The 14,785-nt window shown below is 36.2% G+C and overlaps 1 protein-coding gene across 1 annotated transcript; it reads right to left on the reverse strand.

Annotated features, from left to right (window-relative positions):
• Positions 1-6,846: 6,846 nt before the first annotated feature.
• LOC127192002 (olfactory receptor 52E8-like) lies at positions 6,847-7,894 on the reverse strand. The gene is made up of 2 exons (XM_051149353.1): positions 6,983-7,894; positions 6,847-6,921 (listed from the first exon to the last, which is right to left on the reverse strand). The coding sequence occupies exons 1-2, from the start codon at positions 7,892-7,894 to the stop codon at positions 6,847-6,849; spliced, it is 987 nt and encodes a 328-aa protein (XP_051005310.1).
• Positions 7,895-14,785: the final 6,891 nt, after the last annotated feature.

Raw genomic sequence — 14,785 nt, forward strand, 5'->3', positions numbered from 1 at the left:
CATAAGCTATCTCAGAGAGATGCATCTTTCTCTGGGAAGAAAGGATTGTATTTGTCAGCTATATAATATTGTAACAGAAAAAATCTGCAACATTAGTATTATTACATTTATTATTTCACCACATACATAATACAGAACATATACTATATGAATATATAAATAATCATTGTGAAAATGTATGAAGTGCTGGCCAGGAGGACGGGCCAATGAGTAAAGATACTTGCCACTAAGCCTGACAACCTGAGTTCAATGCCAAGAGCCTGCTTCATGAAAGCAGAGAATCAACTCTTACAAACTGTCTTCTGATTCACAACTAATTAATTAATTAATTAATTAATTAATTAAGAAAGAACATGTGGAATGCCCAAGTCTTAACACAATTTACTTAAAGAGTTTCATTACTTTCCAATTTGGCTCTAACTGAGCTGGTGCACAGTATGTAGTCAATTCTGTTGACATTTGCATATGTATATATATATGCATATATATGTTATTATGAGATTTTAGTAGTTTTAATAGTCTTCCAGTATTTCTTAATTTCTTGTTTTTAATCGATAATTTTATTGATATTTTATTATCACAAACTTGATTCTGAAAATATAATACCTACAAAGTGTCTAACATTTCTAGAGGTTTTCTTTCCATTTTCCATGCCTATTCCATCATAAGTTCTTCACCAGTTTGAAATACTGTTCAAAATAAACAAATCCACTCTTTGTAGAAGAGTGCATATATATGCATGTACATGCATGTGTGTGTGTGTGTGTTTATTACTGATAAATAAAGTCATAAATATGGTATGTAGAGGGCAGAGGGAGGTAGAGATGATGAGGATAAAGGAGAACAGGAGAGGTGTCAGGGAGAGAAAATAAGGGTCAGGAAGACTGATAACTTCATAGACACATCAATATGACAGAGAACTTAAGGTTCTCAGGAGTTGATGACTTCCCATAATGGAAGCTAAGTTACAAGGGGGGCCCATTGGAGGATGCTTCAACTCCACTCAAAAGAAGAAATAGAATAAACATTGGAAGTGGATGAAGAGAAGGAATGGGTGGGAGAAGGTGTGGGGAGGTGAACAGGAATAGAGATCTGATATAGGGAGAGTGGGTGTGGAACGTGAGAGGGCTGACAGAAAGAATGGAAACTGAGGGAGGGGAGCATCTCTGGGATAAGCTGGATACCTGTGACAGAGTGGGATCCTGGGAATATATGGGGGTGACTCTACTAGCTCAGACTTCTAGCAGCAGAGGACATGCAGACTGAAGTGGCCACTTCCTAGCCAGGCAGGACTTCCAGTGGAGAGAGGAGAACACCAACCCACCCACAAAACCTATACCTAAAATTTATCTGCCAACAAGATGTTCAGGGATAAAGATGGAGCAGAGATTGAGGGAATGGCCATCCAATGACTGGCCCAACCTGAGACCCACCCCATAGGAGAGACCCAACCCCTGATACTATTAATGATACTCTGATATGCTTGCAGAGAGAAATAAAGCATAACGGTCTTCTGAGAGACTCCACCCAGCAGCAGACTGAAACTGGTGCTGAGACTTACAGCCAAACATTAGGCAGAGCTTGGGGAGTCTTGTGGAAGAGTGGGAAGGAGGATAGGAAGACCCAGACAGGACAAGAACTCTACAAGAAAACCAACAGAGTCAACTAACTTAGGCCCGTAGGGCTGACACAGACTGAAGACCAAAGAGAATGCATGGACTGGATCTATGCCCATTACGTATGTAACTGATGAGCAGTTTGGGCTTCATGTGGGTCCCCTAGCAAGTCAAGCAGTAGATGTTTCTATCACTTTTGGATCACTTTTCCCTACGTGGCCTGCTTTGTCTGGCCTCAATGGAAGAGAGTTGTGCTTAGTCCTTATATGACTTGATGTGCCAAGATGGGTTGGTACAAGAGGGGCGATGGGGCTCTTTTCTGAGGAGAAAGGGAGGGGGGAAGCGGGAAGATGGTGTGAGAGCAGGACCAGGAGGAGAGGAGGAAGGGGGCTGAAATCAGGAAGTAAAATTAAAACATAAAGACATCAATATAACAACAATAACAACAACAATAATAGTAAACAATAACAACAAACAAAGAAACCCCAAACCTAAAGCTCCCTAGAGCAATTACTCTCAGCCTCATGAATTTAGTTACCCATTCATTGACCTTACATTAAGCATCTTGTAATGCCCAACCATTTTCACCTGTGGTTCTTCCTGTGAATTACGAGAAGGACCTCAATAGTAAGCACAATTTTCACATTTTTGATTTGTCTATACCTCATCTAGTGTTTTTACTCATAAAGTAGTTGCTTATCCATGTGCATTTTTGTTTTCCAAATCACGAGGACAACATACACATAGCACAACATAGCTACACATAGCACGACATAGCTGTCTTAATACATTTTTCTAAGCATATAAACAACGAACTTTCAAATATCATTCTTGAACTATTCTGGTTTTTTTTTTTCAGTGACTTGAACTTACCAGATGTCCTCAAGCAAAACATATTCTCTCCATCTTTTCTCTCCCATTTAGATAGAGCTCTTTCTGTTCTCAATGCTCCTCAATCCTCTGCCTACATTTATTTCACTGAACAGATGCTCCAAGGAGTTCCAGACTTGAGACTTCAAGGCTGTCCAGGACCTACTACCTATATCTTGGTGTGGTGACTTAGACATCTTGTTCCTCTTAATAAGCGTGTCAGTATTCATTTTATGGAATTGCTAGATTGGTATGATTCAAAGTATTTATGTTTGAAGCATCCCACAAAGAATATTGACAAGTTGGTGTGCACACTTTATAGAGAGTCCTGAACTAGTGGCCACAGCTCAGCCCAAAATAAGGTGAACTACAGTTAATACAAAATAGGTCTTCATGTGCTGCCAGTTAATTACTCCCAACATAATATTTTATCAAGTTTATTAAGATAAGCTTATAAATTTTATATTAGATACATTATACATATATGCTGGGATAAATGTTTACTCAAACATGAGTTGTGAAATTTATTCATATGATTTCAAATACCTGTAAATTCTTGTTTGTACTGACTAAATAAAGACACTAAATTATCCACTTAGATAGACATTTGACTTTAATCCAGTTTTTACTATTATAAATAAAATAGGTTTTAGTGTTTCTGTACATGTTGTTTGAGAGATATTTAGACTGATTTTATAACTTCCCAGAGCACAATTGCTGTGTTATAAATATAACTTTAGCACAGATAGAACGTACCAATTTTCCAATATTTCATCTTATTTATAGGTTTGTCAAGTTTAATGATAATTTATAATTGCTATACATCCTAAGAAATGTCATTAGCTTTGGTGGGGGCTCAGAGGATGGGTGTTCCCTCACTTGGTGCTATTATACTGAATACAAATACAATGTGTTGTGGTTGTGATACTTATTTATCTAATTACTAATGAGAATTCAGTGGCTATTGCTCATTTGCCTTTCCTTATTAGTGAGACACCATTTTATGTTTGTTTCTAATCTTTAGAATCAAGTCACCTGCCTGTGTAATTATAAAGCTTTTTTAATGAGCTACCTAATAGTCTTTCTCAGGAATTTGTTTTAACTTCACCAGCTATGCAGATTATGTTTTCATTAATTTAATGGTAAATTCAAGTAATTCAAAATTTAGCTGTCAATGAAGTCCTGTAAATGTTTCTAAGTAAGATTAATATGCTTGGTGTCCTCTTGAAGAACTCTTTCCCTAGCCCAACACCATGGAAATGTTCTGTATAATCTTACGTTTACCCTTGGGCTAGTGTTCCATACAGGATTGATATTTACATATGGTGTAAAATAAGGATCAATTTCCTTTACAAGTTTTTCAGTTGAGTCAAAATCACTTCTTTCAAAAGTCTACTGCTCCCATACTGCACACTGTGTGTTATTTTTGTTACAGATCAAGTGTCATTATGTAGGAAAGTCTACTCCTAGCCCACTCATTAGTTTTCTATCCATGGCAATACCCCACTATTCTAATGACTGTTCTTACATGGAAACAAATAATGGTTTCTGATATAGCCCAAATATCATATCTGATTCAGATAAAAAAGATGAAGATTCAAGCTCTTAAGGCACAGAACAATCTATGCCAAACAAATAGGAAAAAAGTGATAAGTGTCAGGAAATCTTGCTAGTTTTATGTTGATATGGGCTATGGGAGCCACTGAAGTTTCATAAAGTAGGGATGAGACAGAAGATTAAGAAGAGAAAAAGGACCAGACAGAGACTTAAATGCTTAACTATTTGGTCTTGATCTTATTCCTAAACTTTCTGTTCTGCAAGTAGAAATTTGGTCCCCAGTTTTGTTCTACAGTTGCAGAACTCAGAGTTGGAAGAATCCGATCTCCTTCCCATTTGGCTCCAAACACTTTCACATTTGGTTAATAAGCTACAATACATCAGTGGCCTACCCACCCATCAACTTATCATGGTACCAAAACTAAAATGTTTCTGACTTGACAATGAAACAAAACAAAAGAAAACAAACAAACAAAAAATCCTTCCACTTCAATGTACAATCTTTTCCAGAAGTTTGACAAAAGCCATTATTCTAACAGGGAATTCTCATTTTTACTCTTGGCTTTTGAAGTGCTGTGATCCATTTGGTAACTGTAGCTACTCCAAAAATAGATGGCATTTTTTTCTCAAAGCAACAATGGTATGGCCATTTCTAAAGCAAAGACATATATACAGACATATTTTGTAAAGGATAAACTACTAGTATGTAAACAATTTTATCCAACTCTCTGATTCTTTTCCCATTTGAATGGTGGTTTGTCCAGATATCTTTATGATCATTAATGCTTCAGAATCAGAATACATTTCTCATTTATTAAATGCTAATTTTAATGGAACACTTATACAGGATACCAACGTGTCAGGGACATCTGTTTGGCCTGCTAGCCCCTCAATCAATCTGGTACACACATGCCCTTTGGTATGAACTCTTATTGCTGTTGCTATGTTTTGAAAAGCAGTTCTAGATAATTTGTCTCTGTGATAATCTGGAGGTGATTTGAGAGTTGTATATGCTCCCCCTCCTGGCATGTACAGCAGTCCTATTCAGCTGATATTTGACTACAAGTGAAAAGCTACACACAATATATGGCTGCTAAGATAGGTACAAGCTTCCTGGTAAATTGTCCAATCTTAAGTGGTCGGTGCCTAAACACATACACATGAAAAAAATCTAAGTACACTTAGTATGTGAACACTCTCTCTCTGTGTGTGTGTGTGTGTGTGTGTGTAACAATTATAATTGAAGAAAAAAATAATAAATTTTAGAAGTGGGGGCAACGTGAAAGGATTTAGAGGGCATGAGGGAGTCCTTCTGGTTTATTGCAAGATTGATATAGCTAAGTCACATGGTAGATTTACTTTTAGCTCTTTTGAGAATTCTCCACACTATAGTTAATGGATTGATTTACTATTTCACCAATGGTGAATGAGGGTTCCCTTTCCCTTCAATGTCATGGACATTTGTTATCTTTTTAATTATTAGTTAAACCTTCACCATAACGACCTGTGTAAGATAAAATCTCAAAGTAGTAGTTTAATTTGACTTTTCCTAGTTGCTAAGGATGCTGCGCTCTTTTTTTTTTTTTAGGATTTTCTTTCTTTTTCTTTTTTATTAATTTATTCATATTACATCTAAATTGTTATCCTATCCTTTGTATCCCCCCATTTCTCCCTCCCTCCTGCTTTCACCCTATTCCCCTCCCCTATGTCTGTGACTGAGGGGGACCTCCTCCCCTACTATATGATCATAGGCTATCAAGTCTCTTCTTAAAAGCCTGTTATTCTTCCTCTAAGATGTTGAGGACTTTTAAGCATATTTATTAGACATTTTTATTTCTTCTTTTAAGAACTATTTTTTAAGGCCTATACCAGTCCTACAAAAGGTAGTTTACAGATTTAGTGCAATCTCATTCAAAATTCCCATAAGTCCTTCACAGAAATAAGAAGCAAAACAACCTACAAGTCTTATGAAAATAAGGGCGACACACAATAGCCAAAGAAACAATGAGCGAAATAAACAATGCTGGGGTGATTCTCATTCCAGATTTCAAGATATGTTACAGAACTATAGTAATTAAAAGAACATCACACACACACACACACACATTCTGACAGAAACAGTGTTTTGTGTAGGAAATGAAATTAAAAGATTATGGTAAATTCTTTGCTCTGGATTAGCTGAGACAAAGATATTGTTGTAGAATCTGGGTGCTTCAGTACAAAAATGAGGCCCATTCTCTGCATGAGAAGCTTCCTGATTTCTACGTCTAGAGGGTTTTCTTTTCTTCTTTCTTTTTTCTTTATCTTTTTAAAATTCCTCTGTACTTTAGTACTGTATCTTTATTTCTCTATTGTATAATTTTTGTTATCTAGGAGAATTCCTTCTTACTTGGATGTAAAGTAAAGATTCTCTGCATATTTGACACTATGTAATTACAGAAGTTTTTTTTTTCAAAAGTTGTAAGAATAGATTTAGAGTGATGCTGTGAGACTTAATTCAATATTTTCTTTTCCATCATTACATATTGATGGGAGCCAATTTTGTCATTAAAGTAATTGGAATTATTATTGATTTCTCTGATCAGGACTTCTGGAACCCACATCTGGAAAAGTGCCACCAGGATAGACATTAGCATCAGCAAACCTCTCCACCGTAATCAATGGAAAAGTATTGCAAAATAGTACAGGAGCTGCTTTATTCTTGACCAAGATTTTAATGTCTATTATGGAAAGGAAGCTCATTTACAAATCAATTATATTTTATTAAGATTGGAACAAATATTTGGTATAATATTTATCTTCTTTACTGCCCATGAGTACAAGAATCTTGTGTGTTTTGCATAATATTTTGTAAAGGCTTTCTTACATATAAATTCTCCTCTTTATGAAGGAAAAAACAAGGAGGCTCACAGTCAACCTTCCTTACAAAAAAATATCACCACACGATCTCGGATCTGCTTGGTTCTCACCCCGTAAATAAGTGGGTTAAGAGCAGGGGGAACAATCACATATAAGTTAGCAAGGAGGATGTGGAAATACCTTGGAATATTGTGTCCAAATCTATGAGTCAAAAAGGAGAAAAAGGCCGGAGTGAAGAAAGCCAATATCACACCTACATGGGAACCACAGGTATTAAGAGCTTTGAGCCTGGCTTCCCAGGACGGGAGTTTGAACACAGCATGAAGAATTTTTACATAGGATACAGCAATCAAGATAACATCCAGAAGTATCATAGATATGAGTATTAATCCAAATAATACATTAACCTTGATGCTGACACATGCCAGCCGGGCAATGCCCATGTGCTCACAGTATGTGTGGGGTATGACATTGTGTCCACAAAATGAAAGCCTTAGAATGAGAAATACAAGTGGAAAAACCAAAATGAAATTTTTGAATAGCCCAACCCCAGAAATAATACAAATCATTCTGTTGGTGAGGATTGTGTTGTATCGGAGAGGGTTGCAGATGGCAATGTAGCGGTCAAAGGCCATGGCCACAAGCATGAATGTTTCAATGCCTGTAAACAGATGTATGAAGAACATTTGAGCTATACAATCCCTAAAGGCGATCTTACGGAATCCAAACCAGAATATGCCCAGTGCTCTGGGAATGGTTGCCGTAGACAGGCCCAAGTCGGTCAGAGCCAGCATGGCCAATAAGTAGAACATAGGCTGGTGAAGGCTGCGTTCAAGCTGGATCACAAAGAGAATGATGACATTCCCCAGGACAGCAATAAGATAGACCGTACCAAATGGCAAAGCAAGCCAGAACTGCAACTCTTCCAGTCCTGGGATTCCCAAGAGCAGGAAGGATGAAGGATGAATCCATGAACTGTTGTCTGGTGACATGCTGTCAGGAGCCTCTCATGGGCAGACTCATTTGAAGGAATCTACATAGAACTTGACAACACGTCATCAGCAGTACTAATAAGAAAGAGCAAAAAGGATGCCATTAGTGTGTCTTCTCATGGAATGCAGAAATGTGTTTTCCTTCATATTTCCTCTCCTTTTTTTCATTGATGTAAATGGCAAATGAAGGTGAATATATATATTCTGTTCTAGATAACCAATATTAAGTTTTGTCTTCATATAAACCAAATCTAGTGGGGAGATAACTTAGCCAGCTCACAAAGGCTTCTATATAAAGCTACAATATTTTGAAATATATAAGTATAAATTGTGGAGAAGTATTATCTGACTGAAAATGATTGCAAGATCAGACCACAGATAATACTCTAGCTTTCAAAAACTCCTTCTAATGTCACTTATTTAACTAGGAATATGAGTAAAAATATACACGATAGGCCGCTTCCACATAATTAATGGAACTCTTTCCTGCTCCAAAACTTGCCTGTAAATAACTATAATCAGGGGACATGTTACTGCAAATAACATAGGCTATCAAATAAAAGTCATATATGGGCTGCTTCTTTTTGAGTTGTTGCTTACAGGATATTGCCATCATATTTTGTTATTCTCTAGAACATGATGAAAAGATACTATTGCTGAAGACATCACATATTTGACTAATATAACATGAAGAAATCAAACTAGTACTGACCTTGAAGCTTCATCCCTCCTGGGTAATTTTCATAATACTGGCAGATGCTATTCATACTATGAGAGAAAATAATAATCAGCAATAATTAAGCTACAGTAACAAAGGACTGGGCAAGATATGGCCAGTGGTACAATAAAGCATAAATGTTATGAAAGTAACCAACCATTTTCTCATTGGATCTAAAGCCTGCTTCAGAAGCTAAAGAGATGACTTAGTGATTAAGAGTGAATAGTGTTCTTCCAGAGGGCCCAAGTTAGTTTCCCACCACTCACATAAGGCAGCTCACAAGCACCTATTACTTCACCTTCAAGGGCATGTGCCCAAAACCTCTGGTCTTCATTGGCTCTTACATTTACATTCTCCCTCTCTCTCCCTCTCTCCCTCTTTCTCTCTCCCTCTCTCTCTCCTTCTCTCTCCCTCTCTCTTCTCTCTCTTCTCTCTCTCTCTCTCTCTCTCTCTCTCTCTCTCTCTCTCTCTCTCTCTCTCTCACACACACACACACAGAGATACAAATATAATAATAATAATAATAATAATAATAATAATAATAATAATAATAATAATAATACCACCACAATATGGACTTTTATACTTGGTGCAATTAAATAGGCAAAAAAAAAAAAAAAAAAAAAATGTCCGGCCAAGTGATAAGCCCTTTAGAAAAACCTAATGGTAAATAAACATAGTAAAAAGTACCTCCTAAGTTCTTATCTTTTTATATACATTGATTTATTTTTGTAACACTTACCACAGAAGTTTTTTGGTTTTGTTTTTTTTAACAGTAGAAGGTGATTAGTACCTAGACCCACAACTGGTTAATGTGCAGAGAAGAAGAGACTATGGGCTTCCTAGATCTAAGTAAACCATCCCTATTATGCGCCTTCCCCCTCACAAGGCTCAGAGATCATTGCAGAGGAAGATGCAGAGAGTGTGTAAGAGCCAGAGATAGAGGATGTCTGCAAGAAAAAAGCATTTGCCAGACGTGGCAACATCACTGTACACATAAACTCACAGAGAATGGGCCTGCTTTCACAAGACCTGCACAAAGTCAAGCCAATCAAAATCCCACTGTGCACATAGGAGGAGCACCTGAAATACACCCTGAGATGGGAACCATGGCTGCTAGGGACTGGAGAGTCAGTTTTGTCAAGGATGTGACCCAGAAAAAGCTGTCGGTAGATGCTCCTGCACCCATGGATTTACAGCCAGCACTATGTGGACTCTAAAGTACATAGTGGTTTTAAAACATAGCATTTAAAAATGGCACATGAAATTGAGAGAAGAAAGTGGTGGGGAGGATAAAGGAGGAAGTGGGAGGTGGGTAGAAAGAAGGGCGGATTTGAATAAAATGAATTATATATACATGTATGCAGTTTTCAGTTTTCTTTAAAACCATCTTAACTCTTTTGCTTTTGCTAGATTTGTGTTGTTACTTTTAATTTTGTCACCAATGGGTGAAAATATTTGTTTTGATCTTTGAAAAAAGGACCTTCCCTTAGGAGGCCATGGTTTCTCAAAACTCAATGCAACATAGTTAATCTTAGCTATGAAGTTACCACTTTTTGGCAGACTGACACAGCTTTAAAGCTCTAACCCTTGAACTTTCACTTATGCCCTTTATCCTCAAAGCAATACTGTATGCTTGCTTCCTTTTAAAATAATCCATATCTGATATATCAAACTTGGTTCCCAAGTGGGAAATAGTGGATGATATTGCTATTGCTGTCATCGTTGTTACCATTAAAATAATAATTCTATAAAATGATTTGAAGTTTAAGACAATATATCATTTGTTACTCAAAAGGAAGACAAGGAACAGTATAGTTCCTGAATTAATGAAATCCCCTCACATTTGCCACAGAGAGGAATACCTCAAACCTTAACACGAAGCTGTTTATGGCATCTGGATGGTACAAGGGCTCTTCTCAAAGGGTCCCCTGGACTTGTGTTACAGTACAAGTTCTTCATCCTTCGCTTGTTTCTTGTGCTGCATTTCTCATCATAACCAGCACCACTACATTTTTTCCTAGGTTATTCCTGCATGCTTTGTATTACTTCTTGTGTACCTAGCAATTATGGTCTGTTTACACTCATCTGAGATACACTCCCTCCGATCCTACTCCCCAGGACCTTTATCATGAAGGCACATTATTAAATGTGAAGGTAAGTGGCTTTGTGATAATAATCTATAAAGGGTAGACCCTTGAATGGGCTAAAGCAGCATTAATAGTAGAACACAGAGCATCTTTCTGTGAGTCAAGGAAATCAGGATGTTGTATGATGTGCAGAAGCTTGAGAGCATAGGAAGTCAAAGTCAAAAATTCATAAGAACAAGAGAGGATGGCTTTTTGAGAAGAAACAGAAAAATAAAATCTCTATATATGAAAATGTGTTGAAGGGATCCAATCTAGGATTAAGGAACAGAAAAGAGGAATCAGTTATATCCTCCTGTCAGTCCTGCAGGCTGCAAGGTATAACTCAGTCCCAGAAAGGCCTTTATGACTTGGAAGCATTTGCTTCTACTATTCTCCCTGAGCTCTCTTATTCTTCTACAGAACATTTTCTGTGAGCACTTAATCAGCCCAGAATCCCCATCTGCTTATGAGCTTCATGTAGAATTGGAAAAGGGTGGTTTCATTAATTGCTATTTCCATTACTACATCTGGAACATAGCTGCCATCCAAAATATATCTGTTGATGAAAGATTGAATATATTATTAATTCTCAATTAAAAGTCATTGTGTTATAAGAATAAAAACAGAATCATGCAATATCTCTGGTATCTGAGGACAGAGAAACAAGAAAGTAAACAAATTGTCATAAGAGGGTTCATAGGTAGATGAAGAGATGAGACTTATCAGAAGCTTTCGTGACAAGGAGGCCATTAGCATGCACCATGTAACACAGAGATATTGTTGAAATTATACTAGATAGAGTTTAGGAAGCAGCTGACCATAACAATTAACCAGAATTAAAATTTTTAAATTAATTAATGGACTACTTTATGTATAGTTTTTCTTCATAAAAAGGCATTCGTGTTTTACCATTGTGTGAGCTATATGAGTGTGACACCATTGAAAAGGCTTCCTCAGTGGTGCATTTTCTAAAATCTGAGACAACTCACTCTTTACAATGTTGAGTTATTTTTAGCATTCATGACTATTTTCTCAACATTATGATATCAAAACCAACAGGATTGTGCAAAAAGAAAACAGATGATGCATGAGACTTGTCAAATCTACCATACTTGCTAGACCGTTTAGGGGGTGTCTGAGAAGGAGAGAAATAGACCCAGAAAAGAAATAGGAAAGGATTGCCACAAGCAACCTCCTTTGGTATGTCTCCTGCTGAGAACTTTTTTTCAGATCTTCATTAAAACTTAAAATTAATCACAAAAACATGAAAACTATGTGAAAATGTGTGCATAAAGGCTGCATAAAGGACTCAACACCTTGTAATTATAAGTTTATATTATATAGCATATTTAACATATATACAACAATAATAATTAAAGAAATATCTGTGAATTGAGGAAGAATGGAAGGCCTCTGGAGGGCTAGAAAAAGGAGTAGGTGGAGAAAAATTATGCAAATACATCACACATATATGAACTTCTAAAAAATATTAAAATTAGATTTCAGCAATATGAGTAATAAAAAACAAAGATAAAAAATAACTTTGAGACATGTTTAATCAATTATTCTCCAATGTTAGGGGAAAAAAAAGTTTTCTCTAAGACCAAAGTTGCTCCTTCATCCAATAATGAGCAGACCTAAGTTGGAGCAGCCACCAAGCTCTCAGACTGACGGTGTCTAAGGGAAATCTGATATCTCAATCTATCATCTCAAGTAAGATTTGCCCACCTAACCCATGCAAAATAGACCAGCAAAAATAAATTTTTGAGGGATAGAAGTTGTACTGGTATACATATACTATTGGCTCAATAGTATAGATCTTGCCCAGTATGTATACGTACCTGGGTTCAGTCCCCAATACTTTAACAATAACAAAAGTGCATTTTTCATTACCTGTTAAATGGAGAGTAGACTTTAGACCAGAGAAGGAGTTAATGTCATTATGGGATGAAAAGAAGCTATGATTAAAATAAAAACTCATATTTTTAGTTGTCGTGGGTTTTGTCTACTTGTTATAATTACTATTGTTGTTTTTGTATTTGACCCATGGTCTCTCTGCATAACAGCCCTGACCATCCTAGAACTCATTCTGGAGAACAACTTGGCCTCAAACTCAGAGATTTGCATGTCTCTGCTTCTTGAGTGCTGGGGTTAAAGGTATGTTCTACCACTGCCAAGCTGCAAGTTATAATTAAATAATGAAATTGTGGAATAATTTGGAAGAATGTAATTCAAGTGCCAATACACACATAAACATGAAGACACATAGACACAAATCAGAATGGAAAATCCAGTGTATGCTTTTCAGACGTTATGTACAAGTACTTGGGATTGGACAGATTTGAATTACTTCTGTTCTTCAACATGAGTTACAAAGAGTTAAACAGAAAAAAGAAGGTATAATTTGAAAAAATAATACCACTCTCAATGTTAAATAAAATATTTTCAAATCACCAGGAACATAATAAATTTCAGTAAAACTGGTTTAAAAGATAGAGTTAAGGAAGAGGAATAGTAACAAAAGGAGAGAGAGAGTGAAGAGAAAAGAAAGCAGAAAAGAGAAAGTCATAGAAAGAGAAATTCAACAATACTGCAGCAAATGCAACAGTGCACTTATCTAGGATTCTTTAAAACTTTCATTGTTCAAAGCATTTATTGTAAAAGAAATCAAGGAAAGAAAACACTAAACTGACCAGAATCTACCTAGATTCTACCAGCTAGAAGTAAGAATATAAATATTTTATCATCTCCAAATTTATATTTTAATTATATACAAATAAGGAAAGGATTAAATCAGTAGATCTTTCTTCAAGCCTTATCAATTTTATAACCAAATTCACACTGTAGCCAAATTGGTACCAAACTCACCAACTTCAAACAGAAGTACTATTGACAGAATCTGTGGTCATAACTGCTCAAAAGTTGTCAAACTGAGGTTCAATTTTATACTGGAATTTAAAATCTTCCTCCCTGACCAAGAGCAGTTGCTCCCTTGGGCTTCTTGATATCAGATCACAAAGATAATGTGTAATTCTCACAGACTTCTAGGCATAAAAAGTATGCCTGAAAAGGATCTTTTGGGATTTCAACTCCCCAACTTGGATAACTATATCATTTTTAACTTCTTAATTTCTAATTACTGTGTTGCTGTTTATCCCACAAGAATATCTGAGCTGATGTGATTCTCTGTCTTGTTATCTAGGGCGGTTAAATTCTCTCATGGTTGAGCCATTTTTCAAGCAAACATTTTTTTACTTCATGATGAAGTCAGGACTTTGGATTATCTGGGATCTGAAAAGCCATCCCATTTTATTCATGTGTTTGTGTGTTTGTGTGTTTGTGTGTGTGTGTGTGTGTGTGTGTGTGTGTGTGTGTTTGTGTGTGTGTGTAGTACATACATGCACACACAGAGACGTGTATATACATATAGAGAGGAGAGAACAAAAGGAGGGGATTTGGGCAGCTATGAGGGTATAGGCATGGTATCAGTCAGAACTGGCTAGATTATGCTGATTTACCAAACATTGCTGCAGCTTTTAGCGTGTTAAATTATATAATGTAAAATGTAAGACTGTTTACCTCATTAAGCTAAAAGCAGAACAGTGTTTACCCGCAGCTGAGAATAAAGCAAATGTGAAGATATTGATCAAAGGACAAAAACCTTCCTTTATAGGACAAGTGTATATAGAAACCAATGAACAGTATAAATGTTGATGGATATGCTCATCAACTTAACAACATACACATGTACCAAGTGATCACTCTGAATACCTTCACTGTGTGAAACCTTTGTTTACACACTAAACATTTTGAAAATAAAAATAATAAGGAAATAAATTAAGTAAATGGAAGAGGACAGCAGCTCAATTCAATGTGGTCTTTATAAATGTTGCTTTATTCTTCCCTTGACATGGCAATTATAGACTCTGCAGAATCTCTTTTGGCCTTTTCAAGTTATTGATTTTTTGCTTGTCTACTTTTATCAGCATATATTGATTATCAATAATAATAGATTTCATACGATGCTATTATTTATGTATATAA

The sequence above is a fragment of the Acomys russatus genome, chromosome 7 (genome assembly GCF_903995435.1).
Source record: "Acomys russatus chromosome 7, mAcoRus1.1, whole genome shotgun sequence".
Taxonomy (NCBI): Eukaryota; Metazoa; Chordata; class Mammalia; order Rodentia; family Muridae; genus Acomys; species Acomys russatus.

What these genes read in the sequence shown, in the direction of transcription:
- LOC127192002 (XM_051149353.1), bottom strand. Translation starts at nt 7,894, where the DNA reads ATGTCACCAGACAACAGTTCATGGATTCATCCTTCATCCTTCCTGCTC. An exon ending in AGCAGATCCGAGATCGTGTG is followed by an intron (nt 6,922 to 6,982) that starts GTGATATTTTTT and finishes CTTCATAAAGAG; the next exon opens with GAGAATTTATATGTAAGAAA.